The 24529-nt window shown below is 56.2% G+C and overlaps 2 protein-coding genes across 7 annotated transcripts in view; both read right to left on the reverse strand.

Annotated features, from left to right (window-relative positions):
• The window catches only part of HPN (hepsin), a 22102-nt gene extending 11843 nt beyond the window's left edge, over positions 1–10259 (reverse strand). The window contains exons 1-4 of one of the 5 annotated variants that reach the window (XM_032249086.1): positions 10099–10259; positions 9455–9507; positions 2077–2178; positions 1952–1993 (exon numbers count right to left, since the gene is read on the reverse strand). In XM_032249086.1, the coding sequence (XP_032104977.1) occupies positions 1952–1993; positions 2077–2178; positions 9455–9470 (160 nt within the window). In that variant the 5' untranslated portion in view covers positions 9471–9507; positions 10099–10259. Of the gene's footprint in view, positions 1–1951; positions 1994–2076; positions 2179–9454; positions 9670–10098 lie in introns of all 5 variants that reach the window. The other 4 variants (XM_032249087.1, XM_032249084.1, XM_032249088.1 and 1 more) reach the window with 4 other exon arrangements.
• A 1285-nt stretch (positions 10260–11544) lies between these two features.
• On the reverse strand, positions 11545–21724 carry SCN1B (sodium voltage-gated channel beta subunit 1). 2 transcript variants are annotated; one of them, XM_032249089.1, is made up of 6 exons: positions 21339–21724; positions 19523–19689; positions 18481–18721; positions 12677–12818; positions 12289–12360; positions 11545–12198 (listed from the first exon to the last, which is right to left on the reverse strand). In XM_032249089.1, the coding sequence occupies exons 1-5, from the start codon at positions 21376–21378 to the stop codon at positions 12294–12296; spliced, it is 657 nt and encodes a 218-aa protein (XP_032104980.1). In that variant the 5' UTR covers positions 21379–21724; the 3' UTR covers positions 11545–12198; positions 12289–12293. The 2 variants fall into 2 exon arrangements, with proteins under 2 accessions (XP_032104980.1, XP_032104982.1); XM_032249091.1 differs by lacking the exon at positions 21339–21724 and adding an exon at positions 20903–20990.
• Between the last annotated feature and the right edge of the window lie 2805 nt (positions 21725–24529).

Genomic DNA, 24529 nt, shown 5'->3' on the forward strand with positions numbered 1-24529 from the left:
CCAGGCTGGAGTGCAATGGCGCAATCTCAGCTCACCGCAACCTCCGCCTCCTGGGTTCAGGCAATTCTCCTGCCTCAGCCTCCTGAGTAGCTGGGATTACAGGCACGCACCACCATGCCCAGCTAATTTTTTGTATTTTTAGTAGAGACGGGGTTTCACCGTGTTGACCAGGATGGTCTCGATCTCTTGACCTCGTGATCCACCCGCCTCGGCCTCCCAAAGTGCTGGGATAACAGGCTTGAGCCACCATGCCCAGCTGCACAGATTTTTAATCTCCTCTCATTCTCAACTGATTCTCATTCTCACAGATGAGGAAACTGAGACTGGGAGAGGGTGGGGGCTGGTGGGAGGCCTGGCAGCTCAGAAGGGATGGTGCAGGACTGAAACCCACCTCTAGGTGTGAGCTAGAAAGAGATGGGTGGGTAGAGACTTCTATGTGAGGAAGTCATTTGAGTGAGGGACTGGGCCTGGAGGGTGTTTGAAGCCAGTGTGAGGTGGGGGTAGAGAGGGCCCCACCCTAGGAGCCTTGCAGCCTGTGATGGGTTGGGATTCTATCTCCATGCCACGTGTTGCCACTGAGGGGCTTTTGGCAGGGGCGTGATCCCTTCGCTCTGTCTCTTATCTGATGTGTGGTCTTGGGCAAGTTGGTTCACTTCACCAGGACTCAGTTTCCCCCAAATGCAAAATGTTGGGATGATAACAGCTCAGCTGCATAGGCCTAGTTGGTAAAGGCTGCAGCCAGGCCCTGGCATATGTTAGTCTTCACTACGGCAACAAATTCAGCTGGTTTTTGTTTGTTTGTTTTTAACAAATAGTCAAGTGTGAACATTATATACAGCTACTATCCAGACTGCTGGGGTTCAAATCCCAGCCCTGACATGGACTAGCTCCGTGACCTGGGACAAGTCACTCAGCCTTTCTGTGCCTCGGTGTCCCCACAGGAAAATGGGCTGTGGTGTTGCCCACCTGATATCCCGGCACTTTGGGAAGCCGAGATGAGAGGGCTGCTTTGAGCTCAGGAGTTCAAGACCAGACTGGGCAACATGGTGAGATCCCATCTCTACTAAAAATGGAAAACATTAGGTTAGGTGCAGTGGCTCACACCTGTAATCCGAGCACTTTGGGAGGCCAAGGTGGGTGGATCACCTGAGGTCAGGAGTTTGAGATCAGCCTGACCAACACGGTGAAACCCTGTCTCTACTATAAATACAAAAATTAGCCGGGGCTGGCGGCACATGCCTGTAATCCCAGCTACTTGGGAGGCTGAGGCAGGAAAATCGCTTGAACCCAGGAGGCAGAGTTTGCAGTGAGCCAAGACTGTGCCATTGCACCCCAGCCTGGGTGACAGAGCAAGACTTCATTTAAAGGAAAACAGCAACAATCTTCTAGGAGAGTTACAAGGGCCCACTGTGTTCATACCACGCCTCCCTAACGGTCTTGCCTCACAGTAAGAAACATAGTTTTACATCCTGATGTAGCCTGTAGCTCTGTGGCCTGAGGCAAACCACCACATTGCTCGAAGCCGCAGTTTCCCCATCTGTAAAATGGGGAGAATAACAGTCCCACCCTCACAGTGTGGGGATGCAGTGGAATTGCATGCATATGGATGCAAAAAAAAAGCAAAACAAAAATTGGCGTCACATTTCCTTACAGATGCACTGTGACAGTCTATAATCTATTTCATACTTTTAAAAAAACAAGGTTTTCCAACTCACTAATTTCATGATGCACTCATGAGTAACACGCTGGTGTCTGAAAAAGTCTGGGTTAGACATGTGGGGTGCTTAGAATAGTGCCTGGTACATAGCAGGCACTCGATACAAATGCACTATTATGATTAGCATTTCTGCATGCATTTGTACATTTATCCAACAAATACATTTGTTGAGCTCCTGCCAGATACAGGTGTCCTGCAGGGTTCCCCCGGAGGGTCCCGGCCTGCTCCACTCACCTGGGTACAGCGGCTCCTGGTCACTCCTGAGGAGAACGACCACTGCAGAGAAGGAAGAGGTGAGGGCGGGCAGGCTGGAGTCTGCAGGGGCCAGGGGAGGTGGGAGGCACAGGGACTGCTCTCACCGATGGCCCAGGACGCCGCCCCGATGGCCGTCAGAAGCAGCAGGGTTCCCGCAGTGAGAGCTGCCACCTTGGGTCCGGAGCAGCACGGCACAGTCCGGCCACCTGCAACAGAAACCATGCTGGGGCCACAGCCAGCCCTGTCCTCATCACAGCAAGGTCTGGGCACGAGGCCAGCTCTGCCCTGCCCCCCAGGGCTAACTTATTATGCCCAAGCATGCCCTCCCCAGGCCCAGTTTCCCCAGGGCTGGCAGCTGACAGGGCTGTCCCCTCCTGCCGCGTGAACAACCAGGTGTCCAGCTCCCCCAGGGTTCCAGTGGGGAGGGGGGCATGGCCGGGCTGCCTGCCACGCTCCCGCCTCCACCCCACACTTTCCTGGCACTTAGGGAATTTCTCCTCCCTGGGGACACTGTGGCTTTATATTTTCATCTTTGCTTTGGGCCGTCTCTTCTTGGGGACTGTGACCCCCGACCTTTGTCCTCTTGGTGGCTCTCTTCCCTGCCGCTGGCCTTTCCTGGCTGCCTCAGTTGTTTCTGCTGTTATAGACCCTTTGCCCCTACATGCCCCCAAAATCAGACCTCTCTCATGGCACCCAGTTGCAAGATTAAATTTGCCCCTCCACTTGAAAATCTGCCAGCCTCATTTTATTTATTTTTATCTTTTATTTTTGAGACGGAGTCTTGCTCTGTTGCCCAGGCTGGAGCGCGGTGGCGCAATCTCGTCTCACAGCAACCTCTGCCTCCCAGGTTCAAGCAATTCTCCTGCCTCAGCCTCCCAAATAGCCAGGATTACAGGTGCCCACCACCGTGCCCAGCTAATTTTCATATTCGTATTTTTTAGTAGAGACAGGGTTTCATCATGTTGCCCAGGCTGGTCTCAAACACCTGGCCTGAAGTGATCTTCCTTCCTTGGCTTCCCAAAGTGCTGGGATTACAGGAGTGAGCCATGGTGCCTCGCCAGCCTCATTTAAAAATATTGGCCCTACCCCTTCTTAGCTGGGACCTAAGGCAGGTGCCATCATATCTTTGAGCCTCAGCTTTCTCAGTGGGCATCTACTGAGCACTCACTTCTAAAACTAATACTTTAAAGTTCTTTTCAAGAAGAAGAATAATAGTCCAACTTGTATTGATGCCTCCTAGGTGATAAGCTCTGCTCCAAATACATCAGCTCATTAGTCCTTATTTCAATCCCACAATTATGATTTCTGTTTTTCAGAAAGCTCAGAGAAGTGGGGGTCACATGCCCATAGTGACAGCCTGGAAGAGGCAGAGCTGAGTCTTGAACTCTGGGCAGGTTTGGTGCCAGGTCCTCTGTGTCCAGCCGCAAAGCCGTCCTGTCTCTCTCACTGTGCGAAAGTGCCTGGCACATAGCAAGTTCTCTATAAATGGTTTATAAATCATTAGAGCTGTGTGGTCCTGGGCAACTCCCTTCCCCTCTCTGAGCCTTTTTTCTTTTCTTTTTTTTTTTTTTTTTTTTTGAGATGGAGTTCACTCTCGTTGCCCAGGCTGGAGTGCAAAGGCGTGATCTCGGCTCACTGCAATCTCCGCCTCCCAGGTTCAAGTGATTCTCCTGCCTCAGCCTCCAAAGTAGCTGGGATTACAGGCATGCGCCACCATGCCCGGCTAATTTTGTATTTTTAGTAGAGACGGGACTTTCTCCATGTTGGTCAGGCTGGTCTCAAATTACCGACCTCAGGAGATCCACCTGCCTCGGCCTCCCAAAGTGCTGGGATTACAGGTGTGAGAGACCACGCCCAGCTTTTCTTTCTTTTCTTTTCTTTCTTTTTTTTTTTTTTTTTTTGAGACAGCGTCTCACTGTGCTGCCCAGGCTGGAGTGCAGTGGTGCCATCATGGCTCACTGCAGTCTCAAACTCTCAGGCTCAGGTAATTCTCCCACCTGTCAGCCTCCTGAGTATCTGGGACTACAAGTGCATACCACCACACCTGGCTAATTTTTGTATTTTTTGTAGAGATAGGGTTTGCCCTGTTGGCCAGGCTGGTTGTGAACTCCTGGTCTCAAGCCATCTGCCCACCTCCACCTCCCAAAAAAGTGTTGGAATTGCAGGCGTCAGCCACCACACCTGAACCTCAGTTTTTCCTTCAGTCTAATGGAGCGTTATCTGTTTACCGTCCTACTGAGCATCTGCTGTGTGCCTGGCACCTTTCTAGTTTCCAGGAACATAACCCAAAGAAGACAAATAAGGTTACGGCTCTCAGGGCTCATGTCCTCATGCATGCAGGCGGGGACTGGGGGACATTAACAAGGAAACAAGTAAATGAACGCGGTAATTTCCAGATTGTGGCAGAGGCTTCAAGGAAAACTATGCAGGCTGGGGGCAGCAGATGGGCTTCTGCAGGGGGATCAGGGATCAGATGGGCTTCTGCAGGGGATCAGGGATCAGATGGGCTTCTGCAGGGGGATCAGGGATCAGATGGGCTTCTGCAGGGGGATCAGGGATCAGATGGGCTTCTGCAGGGGGATCAGGGATCAGAGTGCCTTCTGCAGGGGGATCAGGGATCAGAGTGCCTTCTGCAGGGGGATCAGGGATCAGATGGACTTCTGCAGGGGGATCAGGGATCAGATGGGCTTCTGCAGGGGGATCAGGGATCAGATGGACTTCTGCAGGGGGATCAGGGATCAGAGTGCATGGCCTAGAAGAGACTTCTGAGCTAAGATCTGAAAGGTGAGGTGCCAACCATGCACAGACCGCAAGGAAGGACACTGTGGGCAGACGGAACAGCATAGGCAAAGGCCTTGAGGCAAGAATAAGCACGCCCTGTTATGTCAGAGGCTGGAGAGGCCATCGAGGCAGCCAGATGGCTGGAGCTTGGGGAAGGTAGTGGGAACCAAGGCTGGGGCCGACTGGGGAGGTCTGGTGGCACAGGAAAAGGGATTTTATTCCCAGTGCAGAGGTCCTAGAGATTAAAAGCCAACCACTTCCCTAGGGATTATAAGAGGACCGAAGAGTAAAGGCTGCTGAAAGCCTTCAGCTGAGCCTGGCTTGGGCTCAACTGCCCCTGGCAGCTGCAAGACCACCCCCAGGGCAGCAGGAGCTCCCAGCTCTCCCATCTGCATCCATGGCGGTATGGCTGGTGAGCTCGGCACCAGGCCAGCGCCTGGAACAGAGAGGGAGCAGTCCAGAACCTCACTGGGGTGGCTATTATCTGGGTGTCTTAAGAACTTGAGAGCTCAGGCTGGGCACAGTGGCTCATGCCTGTAAGCCTAGCACTTTGGGAGGCTGAGACAGGTGGATCATTGGAGGTCAGGAATTTGAGACCACCTGGTCAACATGGTGAACCCCATGTCTACTAAAAATACAAAACTTAGCTGGGTGTGGTGGTGGGCGCCTATAGTCCCAGCTACTTGGGAAGCTGAGGCAGGAGAATCGCTTGAACCTGGGAGGCAAAGGTTGCAGTCAGCTGAGGTTGAGCCACTGCACTCTAGTCTGCCAACAGAGTGAGACTCTGTCTCAAAAAAAAAAAAAAATTGAGAGCTAAGTGGCTCCCATCAAGGCATGAGGGAACACTCTATTCCCCAAAAGAGGCCCCAGTGGGCCAGACCAGACCAGCTGCTGCTGGCTGACCCCTGCCTGTCCTGCGAGGGCTCTCAGGCCTGCCCTCAGCTCTGCCCAGGACCACTCTCCAGGTTCCAGCGGGCGGTGGGCCGCTCTTGCTTCCTTTGTTTCCAGCTGTGCCTGCCATGCAGAATGCAGCCTAGAGGCCCTGGCACATCTGGTGGGACAGGAATGCCACCACATATGCGTCTCCTAGGGTGAGAGGAAGAACCCCTTCCATTTGGTCTGGTTCAGAGGACTTCAGCGCCTCCAGTAGGACAGGAAGCATCTGCATCCTGAGGTTTCCCCCGTATGAGAGCCATCCTCCCTGCATGTCTGTATGGTGCAGGTGGCACCCTCGTCTGGGCCCAGGTGTGGGATGCATCCTCATCCTCCCTGGGTACTCTCCACTGGCACAGGCTGCAAGGCATCGTCAACCCTTTGATTCCAGCAGCAGGCCCGTTTCCCTCGGTAAGCCAGACCCCCTGCTGCCACTTCTCCCTGAGACTCTCTGCCCTGCTTCTCCAGGCCCTCTAGCTGCCTCGTGTCTTCTCATAGGACAGTTCTTCTGCCTCCACCATGTGGCTGCGAAGACCCTCACAGTGACAGCTTTGGCTCTCTGGTTCTGAAAATCCACACAACTAACTGGTAGCTCCATGTCTCAGTCCTCTTCTTACGTGCCTGCAGCTTCCGGAATAAATGCTCTCCTCTGGACTTCTGGGGCATCACACGCACCTGATTCTCCTCCTTCGTCTCTGAGACTGCTTTCTCCACCCAGCCTCTACCTACTGCATAAAAGGCGGAGTTCGTAGGGCTGGCTGTGGCCTCGCCCCACTCCTCCCTGTCCCTAAGTCTGTCTCACCCACCTCAGTGGCCTCAGTTTCTCTCTGTCCCCAGCCTTAGACTCTCTTCTAGGCCCCAGGTCAGGGCTCCTGCAGTCCCTTAAATACCTTTCCGTGGGACCTCCTAGTCCCTTTGCCCCCACTAGGTCCCAGAATGGCCTCAATGGCTCCCCAAATATATTCGTCCTCCCAGGTCCTGTCTCAGAGACCCTCGCTCCTAGGACCGTCCTTGTCTGCAGAACATTCCCCTCTGCCAACAGCCTGCCAATCCTCCTGAGTGACTCTCCTCCCCCTGTTCCTTCTCTCCCTCCATCCCCACCTTGCTCCAGCCCCATCCAACCACTACTCAGTCTCCCCTTCTAGCCTGCCCTCCACATGGAGGCTTGGGGAACCTACTGAGACGCCAAATCCAAACTACCCCGTTCTTTACCTATAGAATCCTCGGTGACTCCCTGGTACCCCCAGGACAGCCTAAGACCCTCAGCCTGGCATTTCCAGCCCCACTAGGGTATAAGCATGGCTTTTAGAGATTTGGGAGTTGAACATGTATTTCCCCCAATTCCCAGACAACCATGTGGGTCATTATCAGGCACCAAGAGAGCGTCCAAAAAGCAACTCAAATAGTAGAACTTGTAAAATACAAGTTAGACAAGAGAAGCAGAGGCTAACCACTGGCGCCACCTTGTGGAGGGACCCAGCACTGTGAGGAATTGGCCCACTCGTCCCCAAAACAGCCTCATGGCAGCCTGGTCCAGCTCACACACCTCATCTCCCACCCAGCTCCACTTCCAACTGCACCTCCAGAAATACCACCACTGGCTGTGTGCATGCCAGCACTGTGTCACCTCCCAGCTTCCCAGAGAAGAGCAAGAGCCTTGCTCTTCCCTCTGCCTGGCATCCTTGAATGGCAACTCCGATATCACCTCCTCCAATTCCAAGTTCCCTGGTTTCCCAGAAGCCAGCAGCAACAACAGTACCACCGGCAACAGCAGCCGCTGCACCCACAGTGGCTCTCAGGATCACATGGATGCACCGCCCTGCCCTAACGCCGTCCAGTTCTGCACAGCATCCTTAAATCTTTGCAGCCGTTCACGAGGAAGGCGCCATTGCCACCACCCCCAGTTTACAGATGAGAAAGGGAGGCCCAAAGTGTGGCAGCCACCAAACCCCGGTCACCCAGCAAGTAAGTGCAGCATCAGAACCTTTTGGCATCTGTGTCCAGGTTCGACCCCCACGCCCCAGCCCTCGAGACCAGCCCAGAGCTGCTGGGGAGGCACCAGAGCCCACTTTGTGTCTGTTTCTCTTTGAACCCAGGCCATCTCTGTCCATCCAGGCATTTTCTGCTTTTTTTTCTTTCTTTTCTTTTTTTTTTTTTTGAGACGGTGTCTCGCTCTGTTGCCCAGGCCGGAGTGCAGTGGCACAATCTCAGCTCACTGCAACCTCTCTCCCAGGTTCAAGCGATTTTCCTGCCTCAGGCTCCCAAGTAGCTGGGACTACAGGTGCACACCACCACACCCAGCTAATTTTTGTATTTTTAGTAGAGACAGAGTTTCACCATATTGGTCAGGCTGGTCTTGAACTCCTGACCTTGTGATCCACCCTTCTTGGCCTCCCAAAGTGCTGAGATTACAGGTGTGAGCCACTGCACGCGGCCTCTGCTTTTCTTCCCTGGTTCATTCACCCATAGGCCCAAGCTCTGGCGCTGTCCTTCCGGCAGCTCCAGGAAAGAGGTCATCCCCAGGGAGATGGACTCTGTCATCTTCCTGCCCGGCTAGGGTGCAACGCATTCTCCTGGGTAACTAGGAGCCTGGGTTCCCTCTGGACCACAGCTGAATGGTTTGGGGTCCGAATTGCCTGCTGTGCCGAGACCTGAAGAGGCCAGAGATCCAAACGAATCATTCCAGCCAACACACTCAGTGCCTGCTGCCTATCCTGGCATTGCAGGCCTCAACCCACGCTGTCAAGCATGCAACCGTCACCCTTTCCATTTCACGGGTGAGAGAATGGAGGCCCAAAGAGGACACACCGCCTGCCCAGGGCCACACAGCTAGAAAGTGCTACTGCCTCGGACTGAGCCAGCTAGCCTGGTTGCAGCAAGAAGAGAAGGAGTCAGCCCCAGCTAGGGGAAGACAGAAAGAGCAGGCCGCCCCTCCACACGCCCCTCCAGCTGGGTCCCTCGTGTGAGAGGTAGAAAGAAAGCCAGGCTAGCCGAGGGCTGCCCAGAGCCCCCCAAGGGCCAGCAACCCCAACAGGCAGCCTCTCGCTGTCATCCCTATGGTGGTTTCTCTGCTGTCTCTCCCCTCTCCATCCATCCAGGCCGAGTCCAAAGTCCTTCCTCTGCTCTTTTGCCCACAGAGCCAGGAGGTGGAGGAATGTCTGGAACCAGTGCGGGTCCTGGGTCTCTGGGACTCGGAGCCTGCCACCCTCTGTCACCACAGCCCTGGTTCATGGCATGCGTCCCATGTGCGGAGCCCCAGGCCAGTGCCTGGTGTGTCTCATGCACTCAACAGCCTCACAGAGGGAGCACTGGGATCCATGCTTGACCCAGGGGGAGACCAAAGCCCTGAGATAATGTCGCTTGCACAAGATCACACAGCAAAAAAAGGTGGCAGGAGCAAATTCCAATGCAAGCCTGTGTGTCTGACTCCAAACCTGCGTCCTTAACCATGACAGCTACAGCCTCCCCGCCTCAGCCCCAGTAGAGGACAAGTCCAGGGTTAGCTGAGAAATCAATGAGGGATGAGGGGAAACTGAGGCAGGGTGCCAGGAAGGTCGTATAGGGTAGCAGGGAGGGTGGTGGTGGCACAGCTGCACAGAAAATGTGGTTAATAGTTAATCAGGTGGAGGAGGACTAAGAGGGGTGGGGATGCATCTGGGAGGGGTGCCCAGAGAGAGGGGGCTCTGAAGGGGTGGAGGGTAGAGAAGAGAGCACAGAGGGCGGGGCGCCAGGCAGAGCCAAAGCTGGGGCTCAGGGAAGAGGACTCACCCTCCTTCTGCGCCATGTCACCGCCTCTTGTTAACGATTCCCTGGCTGACCTCCTGGGCCAGGGTGGGACCTGTGAGGAGATGGACGGGGAGGCAGGGCCTGGGGGAGCCCAGCCCAGCCCAGTCCTGGCGCCCCCAGTCCCAGGCGTCCATCCAGGCAGGCTGTAGGGACTGGGCCTTGGCCAGAGCACACCGTGATCACGGACACAGGTTGGGCTGGGTTCAAGGATGGGGTCAGTGTCTAACCAGCAGCCAGGGGACACCTGGATTTGCAGGGCTGGGGACCCCCATGCCTGAGCCTGGTGGAGCAGGGGACTGAGGATCTGGGTTTGAGGGAGATGGACGGCTGAGGACCTGAAATCAGGAGTCCTGGGAAAGGAGGAATTTGGGGACCAGGACTCATTAGTATGAGGGAGGAGGGGCCTGAGGGCTGGAACTCCTGGGTCTGGGGAGGAAAGGACAGAGGTCCAACTTCTGAGTCTCAAGGAAGAGCAGGCCAGAACACCTAGGTGCTGGGGGGGAAGTCACAGAGCCCCTCTTCAGGTCCCAGGAACCCCTCTATTAGGAGGTTAGGCTGGGTGGGGAAGCGAGGGAACCCCTTGTCCTCAGGGCTGGAACTGTGAGTCTGGGGGTCCTGGTCCTTACCCTGGGGTCCGGCAGGTGGGGGCGGAGCCTCGAGGTGTTGCGGGGGTCGGGTCAGTCTCCAGGCCTGGGCAGGAGCATGGTGGCCCCGCAGCAGCGGACGGCCCGGAGGCAGAGGCGGTGGCGTGGGACCTGCTAGGCCAGGCTGCCTCACCTGAGGAGGAGGGGGCTGGGCAAGGGGCGGGCGAAGGGGCGGGGAGGGGCCGGACCATTCGATTGGCAGCGCTGGAGGCCACCTGGCTGATGGGGCCGGGCTTGCAGGGGCTGGACCAGGCGGGCCCAGCGACGGGGCTCCAGAGGGACCCAGGTGTGCCTGCCTGCGGAGACGTGGGAACTGTCCGCTGGCTGGAGGCTGGGGGGTTAGGGAGAAAGTGTAGGCTGGGGGCGCCTACCGGGCTCAAGGGCGGGGGTCTGACCCTAGGAAATCCCACGGAGGGCCCCAGTTGCCCTAAGACCACTCCACCCCCGCCCGGCGACCCCTCCCCGCGCCCTGCCTGCGCCCTCCAGCCCCGGGTCCAGGCTGAGCCCGCCACTTCCTACACCCCTGCCCAATCCCGTGCCCAATTCCCGGGCCCCGACCCCAGCCCCGGCCCCCCCATCCCCCCGCTTGCCCTGCTCATCCTCCCCCTGCCCCTCCCCCGCGGCCTTCCTACAAGTCACTGGGCTGGTTTGCTTTGGCAGCCTCCGCCCGGCCGCGGTGACCTCTGGAGCCAGAAAGTCCTAGCACTAGATAGGGGGGATGGGGGGGCTTGGCCCGGAAAACACAGCGCTGAGGGCAGAGGCCCAGGCCGAGTGGCCGGAAGCGTCCGCGGGCAGATAACATACTGTCCCGCCAGCAGCCAGGCGCGGTCCACGTCAGACCCAGGGCCAGGCAAACACCAGACGCGCAGGGTCACCGTCAGACACCTACCCCCTCCCCCACACGCCGGACACAGTCGGCCTCGGCGGCTTGGCCCAGATAGGGCGCCCGCACCACCGGCCCCACCCGCTCACCCACAGGTGCCCGCTGTGCCCAGCCAAACCCACCCTCACCGCTCCCATTTCCTCCACTCAGCCCAGGGCCCTCACTGGGACACGCTGCCTTAGCCTGGCTTCCTCTGCCTCTCCATCCGTACCCGGCTCTCCTTCCCTCTCCTCCCCAGCGCCCACCTCTCCAGAGACCCACATTGCTGGGCACACCGCACACCCCGTGAAAGCCCTGCATGCCGGCCTGAGCCTCCCCTCTCTTCCCTCCACGGCACCCCCTCCCTTCCCGGCTCCATCCCACTCTCCCTCCCTCACCACTCTTGGTCCCCCCTGAGCGAATGACTCCCCTAACCCAAGCCCGACACACACCAGGCACTAAGTGGCTTCACCTGTGGCCCACAGGCAGGGGCCCTGGAAAGCCGGCCCTAGGATTCGGGGACGGGAACGTGGGAAGGTGACGGGGCTCACAATCAAAACTCTGCATCAAGTCCGAGAGTCTTTATTTCATGAACAAAACTACTTTGTAAAGAGAGACGAGGCTGAATGGGCCCCTTTCTAGGTGGCCACAGTTCAAGGCTGGTGAGAGAGGGCGAGGTTGGGCCGGGGCAGGAGTGCATCACCGGGACGGGTACCCCAGGTCCAGCCGGAGGAAGCGGGAGGGGAAATGATGCTGGGGAGGGAGAGTGGGAGTGGGCCCCAGAACCCCTTGCCCCAAACTGCTCCAGCCCATCATCGCGACCCCTGCCCCCGGGCAGGGAGGAGGCGGGGAGGGGCTGGCCCCAGAAGTGCACGTCTGAAGCGGCCAATGTGTGCAAATCAGCAAGGAGGAGGGGTGCGGGGCCGCTGCCCCCACCTCACCGCCCCCCTCCCCAAACAGGCAGCAGAAGCAGGGTGGGGGCAGCGGCTGTATTGCTTTACCCATCATGCATGGCGGTGCGCGGCCGGGGGCAGGAGCTGGAGGAGGCGAAGGTGGGGGTGCAAGCCAAGCCCCCGGCCCGCTCCCTCCCCGGTGGCTCTGTCGGCAGGACTCTGAGGCTTTCCGGGGCCCAGAAGCGGCCACCCCACCCCAAATGGGGGCAGGCGGTGTCTGGAGAGTCCCCATTAGGGCTGGCTCTTCCTTGAGGAGGGGCCCAGAGCCTGAAGGGGTGCAAGAGACGGGGAATTAGGGACCTGGGGGACTTCCACCCCTCCCAATCCCCGGGCCCCCTGCCCGCCCATCCGCCTTACCAGGGCTATTCGGCCACCTGGACACCCGTGCAGTTCTCTTTGCTTTCCGAGGTGATGGCCAGGTATTCCGAGCTGTCGGGGAAAGGTCAGGTGTACAGTGACCCCATTATCAGACTGGCCCCCAGGGGACAGGGAGGGTAGCGGTCTCTGCCCCAGGTACACAGGGCTCCTTAAAGAGTGGAGGAGGCTACATGGGCTCTTGAGTTTCAGGGAGGAAAGGGCTGGGCCCGACACCCCCTATCCCCTGTCTGACAGAAAGCACTCCCCTCTGCAAGTACTGAGAGATGGCGCACTGGGTCGCTCCCCACCCCCTAGCCTGGCTCCCTTGCTCTTCTCTGTGTGTGACGGTGCCCTGGGTGCCCTCCTGCCTCCCAGTCACCCCACTCACGCGTTCTCTTGTGCAGCAGTCTCCGTGGCGGCAGCGATCTTCTTGTAGCAGTAAACCATCTCCGCCACGAGCCATATGGTCAGCACGACGATGAGCACATACATCATGATCTCAGACACGATGGATGCCATGTCTCTGTTGGCTGCAGTGGCCAGGTAGGGTTAACGGGGTAGCCCAGGCTGCAGGACAGCCCGGGTGTGGGGTAAGCTTGCTGTGTGAGCTTGGGCAAGTGGCTCGGCCTCCCTGGGCCTGGTGTGTGCACTGTGATTATGAATACCCAGCCTTGGGTAGGCCTGGTGGGGGTCACCCTCAACCCGCCTCCCTGTGTAACTCGAGGGCACATCTGCGTCATTCAGGGCCTAAAAGCCGAAGCTCTGCAACCAGAGGCTGAGGTTCAAAGGCTGACTCTGCCACTAGTCAGCTGTGTGACCTTAGACAAGTGGCTCAATGTCTCTGGGCCTCTGTTTCTTCAACTGTAAAATGTTGATATTTAAAACGCCTCCTTCATCAGAGTGCTGCGAGAATTAAATATGCTTTAAAAATCTTTAGAAGAGAGCTTGATCTATAAATAGCACTCAATAAAGGTTCATTTTTATTAATATTATTATTATTGTTATAACTGGGGCAGTATAGCCTAATGGTCAAAAGCCTGGGCTCTGGGACCAGACTGCCAGGGTTCAAATCCTGACTCTGCTTCTTACTAGCTGTGTGGCCTCAGGCAAATGACGGCACCTCTCTGAGCCTCTGTAAAATGGAGATGGGAATACTCAGACCCTCTGGGCAGTGGGGGTTGCTGGGAGAGGAAATGAGTTAAAGTCCGTAACATGCTTGGATGAGCACACAGCCAGCACTGCCCAAGTGTTGGTGATTTTCTGGAAACCCTACATCCTCTCTACCGCATGGCCCTGCCAATTGCCAACTTCTTCTCCTTGAGCCTAAATTTAAACTGTAAAGGGAACGCGCTCAGCCAGGGGACCAGAGTCAGAAGCCACTGCATCGTCCTCGGCTGGATTTCCTAGGTGTCCATCCCACTTCTCTGGCCCCCTCCCGGATGGCTGAGATCCCATTTTCCCTGCTGTCCTCGCATGGCCTCCCTCTGCTGTGAGTGGGGCATTTTCTGTGGCTCCTCCCTGTACAGATGGCACCAGTGCTTTCTGGGCCAGAGTGAGGGAGGGAGTGGGGCTGGATGCTCCCCCTGCCCGCCCTGCCCCAGCTTCCCTGCCGGAGGAGCTGGGACAGGGTTCCCTTCTCATTCCTTCCTTCCTTGCTTCCTTCCTTCCTTCCTTCCTTCATTCATTCATTCTTTTCAACAGACTTCTTTATTACAGGGTCTTGCTCTATTGCTCAGGCTGGAGTGCAGTGGTGCAATCATAGCTCACTGCAGCCCGGAACTCCTGAGATCAAGCAATCCTCCTGCCTCAGCCTCCCGAGTAGCTGGGACTACAAGTGTGCACCACCAGGCCCAGTGAATTTTTTACTTTTTTCTTTTTTTTTTTTTTTTGGTGGAGATGAGGTCTTGCTGTGTTGCCCAGGCTGGTCTTGAACTCCTGGCCTCAAGCAGTCTTCCCACCTTGGCCTCCCAAAGTGCTGGGATAACAGGCATGAGCCACACTCCGCCCGGCCTCCACAGACATTGTTAGTGCATCTCATGTAGTGGGCGCCTGCTGTGCTAAATTCTTTATCCAAACATCACCTTGATGCCCTGGAAAATCTCAAGGACAAATGCATCCTGGCTACCCACAGCAGCTGGCCTCAGAAACCACTCTGAGCTGGATGCACCCTGGATAAAGCCCCATTATTGGAATTCTTGCCCCTGCTCCTGGAGCTCAGTGCCCAAACGGCTTTAGGTAACACAGCATGCCATAGGCAGTCTGCAGATCTGAAGGCCAGCCACGACTCTGCAGGCTGGATTTCTCACTCGTCTCAGACGCTGCTGTGCCTCAAGGCATTTTCCACTCAGGTTGTGTGTGTCCAAAATAGGATTACTGTCCCCGTGGGTCCCCATCTGCCTGCTCCTACCATAGGTGGGCCACCCCCAACAGCTTCCCAGTAGCTTCGCCACCTCTCCCAGGTCAGTGAGGTTCTCACCATCATGATCCTCCTCCAATGGAAATGAAATGGCTAATTCCTCAGGGGTCATTACCAGGAGGCAATATAGGTTGATGGCCAATACTGAAACTGCAGCAAGATTGTGGATGAAAATAATAAGAAGTTTGGTGCGGTGGCTCACATGTGTCATCCCAGCACTTGGGGAGGCTGAGGTGGGTGGACCACTGGAGGCTAGGAGTTCGAGACCAGCCTGGTCTACCTAGTGAAACCCTATCTCTACTAAAAAGTACAAAAGAATTAGCTGGGCGTGGTGGCACATGCCTGTAATCCCAGCTACTCTGGAGGCTGAGGCAGGAGAACCGCTTGAACCCGGGAGGCGGAGGCTACAGTGAGTCAAGATTATGCCACTGCACTCCAGCCTGGGTGACAGAGTGAGACTCTGACTCAAAATAATAATAATAGGCTGGGCGTAGTAGCTCATGCCTGTAATCCCAGCACTTTGGGAGGCCAAGGCAGGTGGATCACCTGAGGTCACGAGTTCAAGACCAGCCCAGCCAACATGGTAAAACCCTGTCTCTACTAAAAATACAAAAACTAGCTGGGCATGGTGGTATGCACCTGTAATCCCAGCTACTTGGGAGGCTGAGGCAGGAGAATCGCTTGAATCTGGGAGGCGCAGTGAGTCAAGATTGTGCCACTGCATTCCATCCAGCCTGGGCAACAGAGCAAGACTCCAACTCAAAATAAATAAATAAGGAATGGCAGGCAGTGCTGACATATACAATAATATATATCCTTTGTAGGTAATAAAAAATACTGTAGTGCAGTGAGTCACGTTAAAAATACTGTAGTATCAGGCCAGGCATGGTGGCTCATGCCTGTAATCCCAGCACTTTGGGAGGCCGAGGCAGGTGGATTATGAGGTCAGGAGTTCAAGATCAGCCTGGTCATCATAGTGTAACCCGGTATCTACTAAAAACACAAAAATTAGCCAGCTGTGGTACATGCACCTTTAATCCAGTTACTCAGGAGGCTGAGGCAGGAGAATCACTTGCACCCAGGAGGCAGAGGTTGCAGTGAGCAGAAGACCACCATTGCACTCTAGCCTGGGTGACTGAGTGAGACTCTGTCTCAAAAAAAAAAAAAAAATACTGTAGTATCAGGGGTAATGAATAATATAGTATAGTATAGATGGAATATTTTCAAATGCTGCGATAGGATTAATTTTTAAAATAATATAGCATAGAATGGTGGGTAATAAAAATACCCACCATGGTGGGGAATGTTAAAAATACTCTAGTACGATGGATTATGATACAAGTACTGTAGACCAGGTGCGGAGGCTCACGCCTGTAATCCCAGCACTTAGGGCAGCTAAGGTGGGAAGATTGTTTGAAGCCAGGAGTTCGAGACCACCCTGGGCAACATAGCAAGATCCAGTCTCTACAAAAGAAAAAAAATAATTAGCCGGGCGTAGTGGTTCACACCTGTAGTCCCAGCTACTTGGGAGGCTCAAACAGGAGGATCGCTGGATTTTGGGAGTTCGAGGCTACTGTGGGCTAAGATCATGCCACAGTATTCTAACCTGGGTAACAGAGTGAGATTCTGTCTCTCTTTAACAAAAAACAAAAAACTGTTGTATGTTTGACGATATTACAATAGTATATTACAAAATATACTATAATGGATAATAAAAATACTATACTATAGTGGGTAATGTTTAAAAGGCAGTACTACCATATGGCAGATAAAAAACACTAGAATTGGGTGACTAGTGCAGAAAACACAAAGTCTACAGGGCCCAACATAAGTAACTGCATACGATGGTAAATGCTGGTGAAAACATGGGCTCTGGGAGGTGGCATGATACAGTGGACAATCCTAAAAAAGAGAGGCTCAGGTCAGGCATGGTGGCTCACACCTGTAATCCCAGCACTTTGGCAGGCCGAGGGAGGTGGATCATCACCTGAGGTCAGGAGTTCAAGACCAGCCTGGCCAGTGTGCTGAAACCCCGTCTCTACTAAAAATGCAAAAATTAGCCAGGTGTGGTGGCGGGCATCTGTAATCCCAGCTACTTGGGAGGCTGAGGCAGGAGAATCACTTGAACCTGGGAGGCAGAGGTTGCAAGTGAGCCGAGATCACACCACTCCAGTCTGGGCAACAAGAGCCAGACTCCATTTCAAAAAATAAAAGTTAAAATAAAAAATAGAGGCACTACTGGGTCACGGTGTCCAGAGGACACAGCACCCTGGCCGAGTGCCAAGCAACAAGATGGAACGAACCCATGTGGCTGAACAGCGCCCTGAAGCCTCCTACCCTCTCCCTGTCTCACCTCTGCAGATCAGCAAGAGCAATAACACAGGTTTTGTTAAGCCCCAGTACTGGGACGTCTTTGTCACAGCAACTCTGCAGGCGGGGCGCCATCATCCATGTCCGCAGCTGACCCCCACTCCCCCGCCCAGCATCATGACGAACGCCAGAGTGGCTCAGACATGCCTGCTGAATTGCTACACCACTTTGACAATAAACGTAAAAATGCTAATTATAAAAAGAGACCCACAGGCTCTGGCTGATAACCATACAGTGAATCATGGCCATGAACAGAGACGCAGTCACCCAGGCTTCTCTGGGTTCACGTCCAGCTCCCAATCATGTGATCTTGGCCACATACCTTTCCCTCCCTGAGCCTCAGTTTTCTCATCTGTAAAATGGAGATAGGAAGAGCCCCTACCCTACAGGATCAGGGGAGGATTCACTAAGGGACTCCGTATAAGGCACTGAGGCCGGCACCTGTGTCATGAAAAGGATGGGCAGTGCGTGTTGCCTGTGAGGATGTGTGTGCTGTGACCCCAAGAGACCTTTCTGCCACAGCTTGTAGCTGGTTCAAAGCCAAGGCTTTCTCCCCAACTCTCAGCCAGAGGCCACAGGGCCCTGGACAATTGTAACTGATGCCGAGCAGAAGATGGTTCAGAGAAGGGGCGGACCTCTCTCAAAGAAGGGGTTCAGGGTGGCTGAGGCAAAATGATGAGATATTCAAAAATGTTGTGTAGACCCTTGCTGCTCAAAGTGTGGGCCCCACACCTGTGGCCCCACACTGCCTCACCTGAGAGCTTTAGAAAGGGCCCCTGGGCCCGCCCCAGAGACGCTGAGTGAAACTCTGCAGGCTAGTGTGACTCCCCAGTGGCAGGAGAGCAGAGGGGGGTGCCTCTGCTCCACAGAGAGCAGCTCTGCTCAAGGTGGCACGCTCTCTTGCCTCATCACGACAGAGGGCAGCAGGGCTGAGCTACTCAAACAGTAAGAACTGCCACCCTCGCCACCATGTGCCAGGCTCTGCTGGAAGCCCATCACGTGCCTGCAGCTGCTCAATCCTCATGACCCCCATGATGGAAGAATGACTCAAGCCACACCCCAAGAAGCACATGGGATTATTATCCTGGGGGAGCCTGGGACAACCCTTTGGCTCAGAGACAAAAGGCACCTGCCAGAGATCACTCAGCACAGGTGACAGAGCTGGGTTCTGCACCTGGAGCGTCTGTGGGGAGAGGCGTGCTTTGACCTCTCCGTGGGCTGGAGGGAAACAGAGGCCAGAGCTGCAGTGGGCGGCAAGGGCTTCTCCCCTCCCTCTCCAGCCCACCACTGTGGGTGGTTGGCTGGTCAGGCACAGGGCCAGCCTGTCCTGTCCGCTCCCTGCCATCTGTCCCTCCATCTGGCTTGCCGGTGGGTGACAGTGAAGGGACAGGCAGCGCCCGACTCACCTTTGTCCACTACCTCAATGTGGATCTTCTTGACGACGCTGGTGTTGTGCTCGTAGTTCTCAAAGAAAAGCAGGCGGTAGACGTGGCACTCGTAGTCGCCCGAGTGGTTGTAGGTGACATTGGTGATGAAGATGGACAGGTCCTGCAGGTCCTTGGTGCCCCGGCTGCCGTTCCACACCACGCGGCCCTCAAAGCGCTCGTCCTCCTCCAGCTGCAACACCTCGTTCTCATAGCGCAGGATCTGGGGGTAGCCAGGGAGTGGGAGGTGTCACTGCCTGGGACTCTTCCCTCACCTGACCCTGACTCTGTCTCCTGCCCTGACACCCACAGGCAGAGATGGCACACACATGGGCTCTGATGCCTTGACCTCAGGCAGGGAGGGCACAGGGCAGGGGGTGAGAATCATGCCGGGAGCCAGCCAAACCCTGATTTTGCCTCTAGCCCTGAGATGCACAGGCGCACACACATTCCTCAGTTATCCTCCCAAGCCCCATCTGGCCTCTGGGCCATCGTTCTTTGCAGTTCTCTTTCAGCCACCAGACACACTCCTCCAGCAGGGACAGGCAGCCTGATCCCAGCGGCTTCAGAACCCAACTCTCTAGCACATCATAAGCGTATGGTTTCCTCCCCAAAAAATGCAAAATTCACATGTAATTTAAAGGGGGTTAAAAAAAAGTTCTGCCTTCCTCTGTAATGACTATCCGAGACATTATTTGCTGGTGCCAAATAAGTCCATTGGCATTTATTTCATGCCAACCATGTGCCAGGCGTGTTAATGCATCCAATTCCCATACACACCTATCGGCTAGAGACCACTGCCACCCTGTCTTTACAGAGGAGGAAACTGACTTTCAGAGAGGCTCACTGGCTTGGCCAAGGTCACCAGCTGGCCACTGGTAGAGCCAGAATCTGAATCCAGGTCATCAATCACAGCATGTTATTAAAACAAACAAGCAAGCAAGCCCCCTCCCTGAGATCCAGCCCCACCACCTCCCACCCATGGACCCCTGCCCTCCCACACCCACGCCCGTCCCTGGCACACCTTGACAAACTCCTCAGTGCCCTTCTGGCGGAAGGTCCACTCAGTGAAGGTTTCAGCAGTGGTCTCGCTGCGGCGCTTGCAGGAGATGCACAGAATTTTGAAGGTCATCCCGTACACGGCCTCAGTCTCCGAGTCCACCTCCACGCAGCCCCCCCAGGCTGAGGACACTGTGGGGATAGCAAGCTCAGGTCAGTTAGAGACATCCATTGCCCTAAATAATGCCAGGCCCCTCAGAAACTATCTCTTCTCCCCTCAGTGATGACAAGCAGACAAGACTCGATGCCAGGCTGAGCCCTGTCACTCACTACGTGACTTCAGCAAGTCATTCATCTCTGAGTCTCAGTTTCCCTCTCTCTTGTTGAAAGAAATGGTCCTCTTTGCTTCCAGCAGTGGCTGGGCCCATTTTCATACATTAAGTAGGGCCTGGCCCTTGAGAGGCCCCATAAGTGGGACTGTCAACATTGCTAGTAACTCAGACTTTTTGCTCCCCAAGTGCCCCTTCCTCAGAAGGTCCCTTGCTGGAGGGACCCAAGCATCTAGGTGGTAGAATGAGAATTCCAGCTAAGTTAGAAGTTCAAGGTGGCAGTCATTTCCACCACTAAATTCAAAGCCAGCTAGCCCCAGGAGAAACGGGCTGGGAGAAAAGGTCTGGGGGAGTGTGGGGAGGTGGGCACTGGAACCTGGCTGACCCACTCTCAGCTCCACTCCCCAGCCCCACAAGTCCCTGTGTGAGCCATCCCCTCCCCAGCCTCTCCTGCCTCTGTCACCCCTCTTTCCCAGGCTCCCTGCTTCTAGAGCTCTTCCCACCCCAACACCATCCACTCTTCAAAGCTCTTTCCTGATCTCTCTCCTGCACCAGGGCCTTTGTGACCCACTGAATTCCAGTGTTTGAATTTCCCCTTCACACTCTTCCCTGGCACCTCCTTCCTGCCTCCCAGCACCCTGTGGCTAACGCTGTCTCTTCTGCTCCAGCCCCATGCTGTCCTTGTCTCCGGATCCTCAGGAATTCTCATCCACCCCCCTCCCCTGCCCTTTCAGACTCCCCGAGGGCCTCGGTCTCAGTCCTCCCATCTTTGTCCCTCTCAGGGGTCTCTCTGAAGGTCCCTCCACTTTGTGTCCACTCTCTGGGCTCAGAAAGAGACCTCTCCTGGTCTCTTTCCACCTTTCCACGTCTCTCCCTTTTCAAACTCCATGCCAGATCCTCTCTCACTGTTCAGGGCACCTCCATCTCCCTCTCTCTTCTCTCCATCTCCTTCTGCCTCTCTCAAGTTTCCCTTTCTCCACCCGCTCAGTCTCTTAACTCTCTCTCTCTTTCTCCAATACCCCTCTTTCAGCCTCCGTGTCCCCCTTGACCCCCATGTCCCCAGCCTCCCAGCGGACCTCCTCAGGTGCACTCCGAGTCCTCCTCTGTCTCGCGCCCCCTCCCTCCCGTCTCCATCTCTCCCAGTCCCTCCGTCCCTCCCGTCCCAGTCTCCGGGCGCCGCCTTCCCCCCACCCCCCTCCCGCGGCTGTGGGTGTCACATTGCAGCCTGCGGGGCTCCGGGAGCAGCTGACTCCGCGTTTCCTCGCCCCCGGCTGAGCGCCTGCAGCCGAGAGGCTGTGCCAGCTCGGCCCCCGCCCGCTGGAGCCCACCGGCACCTCCACCGCCCTCCCCAAGCCCCGCTCCCGCGCGCACAACTTCTGAAGCGGACTTGGCGGGGCCGGGGGATGGGCCGGGGCGGCCCTCCAGCGACCGCTCGGTGTCCCGAGCGCCACTCCCGCCTCCCGCCAGCGCCCCCGCGGTGCCCCCGGCCGCAGGCGCCCCCCGCGCACTCACCCAGTGCCGCGCCGACCACGAAGGCCAGCAGCCTCCCCATGGCTGCGCGGCGCGCGCTGCGCCCCCCTCCCGGGCCGCCGGTATTAATAGCGGGGCGAGAGGCGGCGGGACCCAGCGGCGGTTAGAATGTCCCCGGGAGCGCGCGGGCGCAGCAGCTGCGGCTCTGGGACCGGCGAAGGGGGAGGAGGGGGGGCGCGGCCCCCCCGCTCCGGTTACCGCCGGGGGCCCAGCCCCGGGGCCCGGCGTCCGGGCATCCCCGCCGCGCGGGCGGCGGTCGCTGCTCGGGCTGCTGCGCTGGCGCGCGCAGCCGGGCGCATCCGCCAGGTGCACCGACCCGGGTCCCGCTCCGGCTCGGGCGCGCTCGGGCGCGGACCGCGGTCTCCTGCGCACTGCAGCGGCAGCGGCCGCGGCCTAGGGAGGGAGGAGGGAGGAGAGGGAGGGGGCGGGATGAATCACCGCGGGGGGAGGGCGCGGCCGCCCAGCCTTTGCCGCAGCGGCCCGGGAGGCGCCCGCTGCACCGGCCTCTCCGGGTGGCGTAGGGACCGCGACTTCTGGGAACGGGACAAGTGGTCCGGGTGTCTCCGACCCCGCTGGGCCCTGGGGACCACCCCCACCTTCCCAGGGAGTCTGGGAAAGGTCACCCCCAGTCACAGGAGGACTTGGAACGCAGTTTGGAGGCCGGGTTTCCGACTTCAAATGATGGAGGTCATCCTCAGGAGTTGAAGGGAGGAAACCTCCAAGTGATCTCTCCTCTCCTGATATCCAGGCCCGGGAGTCACTGTGCAGGGACCCCAAGTAGGCATTAGAGGAGGGTGGGGGGCTGTCCGGCTAGGACGGCAGATACAATCCAGACCTCACCCAAGCAGGTGGGGCACCCTGGAGAGAAGCAGCCGGGGGATCTGGAGGTGCTGTTTCAGGAGGAGGGCCCCTTCATGATCCCCTGCACCCCTTTATGTCCCTGATATCACCTACCAGTCTCTCCTCCCACTCCACTCTGGCTGTCCAGGCCCTCCTGCTGTTCCCAACACAGAGGACCCATTCCTGCCTCGGGCCTTGGCCCCTGCCCTCTCCTCGGCCCGCCACTTTCCCTCTGCCTCCATGGCTCCAATGTCACCTTCGTCAGGTCTTCCGTGTCCCTTCAGAGTAAACTGCCTCCCAAGCTCCTCACTTGACCTCCTTTACTCTTGTTGAGTGTTTTTCACAGCACCCTCACTACCTGACATTATGTTCTTCCTGTTTATTTTTTTGAGATGGGAGTCCCACTCTGTCACCCAGGCTGGAGGGCAGTGGCAGGATCTTGGCTCACTGCAACCTCTGCCTCCCGGGTTAAAGCGATTCTCTCACCTCAGTCTCCCTAGTAGCTGGGAGTACAGGCAAGCACCACCACACCTGGCTAATCTTTATTTTTTAGTAGAGACGGGGTTTCACCATGTTGGCCTCAATGCCTGGCCTCAAGTGATCCTCCTGCCTCGGCCTTCCAAAGTGCTGGGATTACAGGTGTGAGCCACCATGCCTGGCCATGTTCTTCCTTTATGGCATTAGTTCATCCCCTGTCCCTCCAGCCTAGGAATACAAGATCCCCAAGGTGGGTCAGGTGCAGTGGCTTATGCCTATAATCCCAGCACTTTGGGACACAGAGGCAGGTAGATCACCTGAGGTCAGGAGTTCCGGACCAGTCTAGCCAACATGGTAAAACCCCATCTCTATTAAAAATACAAAAGAATTAGCTGGGAGTGGTGGTGGGCACCTGTAATCCCAGACTCAGTAGGCTGAGGAAGAAGAATCGCTTGAACCCGGGAGGCGGAGGGTGCAGTTGAGTCGAGATCGCGCCACTGTTTTCCAGCCTGGCACAGAGGGAGATTCCATCTTAAAAAAAAAAAAAAAAAAAGAGAGAGAGAGAGATTCCTCAAGGTGAGGACACTGTCCTGTGCACCACCATGTCTCTTGCACCTTAAACTGTTCCTGGCACATTGCAGGTACTCGATCCGTATTTGTCAAACGAATAAATGAATGCCAATGTTTACTAAGCTCTTGGGATTCACTGAACCCAATTGTACTGCCTCAAACCTTCAGCAAGTTCTATTGTCCCCATTTTACAGATGAAAAAACTGAGCCTGGGAGAGGGCCGCTCCCTTGCCCAGTCATGTAGCTGGCCTAGGATGGATCTGGAATCCTGCTCCAGCAGGGGAGAGTGGCCTGTCCTACCAGTAGGTTCTGCCAAATGCAGAGAATGGAGGTGGGAGTTCTGGGCAGTCAGGACCAGGCTGGGAGTGAGACTCTTGGCTGAAGTCTAGCCTCCCAGGTCCTAGCCTCCAATTCTGGGTGGGGTACGGTCCCAGAGTCCCCCTGGCCCAGCCCTGCCAGGCAAGAGGAGCCAGGGTGTGAGGCAGGACCATGGCAGAGGGGCAGGGAGCCAGGGACACCAGACACCTCTGTGGTCTAGACCTTTGATGCCAGCACCTCCTGAGCTGTGAAATTCCCCTGCAGAAAATAACCCTCTTGCTGTTCGGGGCCCTTCCTCTGGTGGGGGATGGTAGGCGAAGGCACAGTGAGGACAGGCCTCAGTACTGGACAGGAAGCACCTCACAGCCTTACAAACTGACGTTCAGTGAGCACCTGCTATGTATGGCCTTGGTGCTTCTAAGCATTCGAAGCACTTTACTAACATTAGCTCATTTAATTCTTCCTATAAGTGACATTATTATTATACCCATGTTACAGATATAGAAAACTGAGGCTCGGCGTGGGTACCTTGCCATGATCACACAGCTAGAGAGTGGGAGTTGCTGGCTCTGCCTCCTATGCCACTCCTCCACTCTCCAATCCCCCTCCAGTTCCCTGCCCCAAGCCATCAGTTAGGATGATTCTTATAGCCAGTGGTGTGACATGTCAAAGGTGTCTACCCCACACACACTCTGGAACCAGGACAAGGTTTGAGCGAGGTGGACCTGGGTTCTACCTGGACCAGGGACTTTGCCTCCAAGCTCATTTATTCCCTCATCTGTAAAATAGGGATCCAACCCACCTCGGCCTGAATGGGCTGTGGTGGGGTCCTGAGGGGGTTAGGACCTTGAATCTAAATGTGGAGACTCCTGGGGCCAGGCCTGGAGTCCGCCTCCCTGTTGGGTAGCCTCGGCATGTACATCTTTTGTCTCTACCTCGTGGAGTCACTGAGAATAAAATGAACATCA

The sequence above is a fragment of the Sapajus apella genome, unplaced genomic scaffold, assembly GCF_009761245.1.
Source record: "Sapajus apella isolate SASKATOON/1434 unplaced genomic scaffold, GSC_monkey_1.0 scaffold68, whole genome shotgun sequence".
NCBI lineage: Eukaryota > Metazoa > Chordata > Mammalia > Primates > Cebidae > Sapajus > Sapajus apella.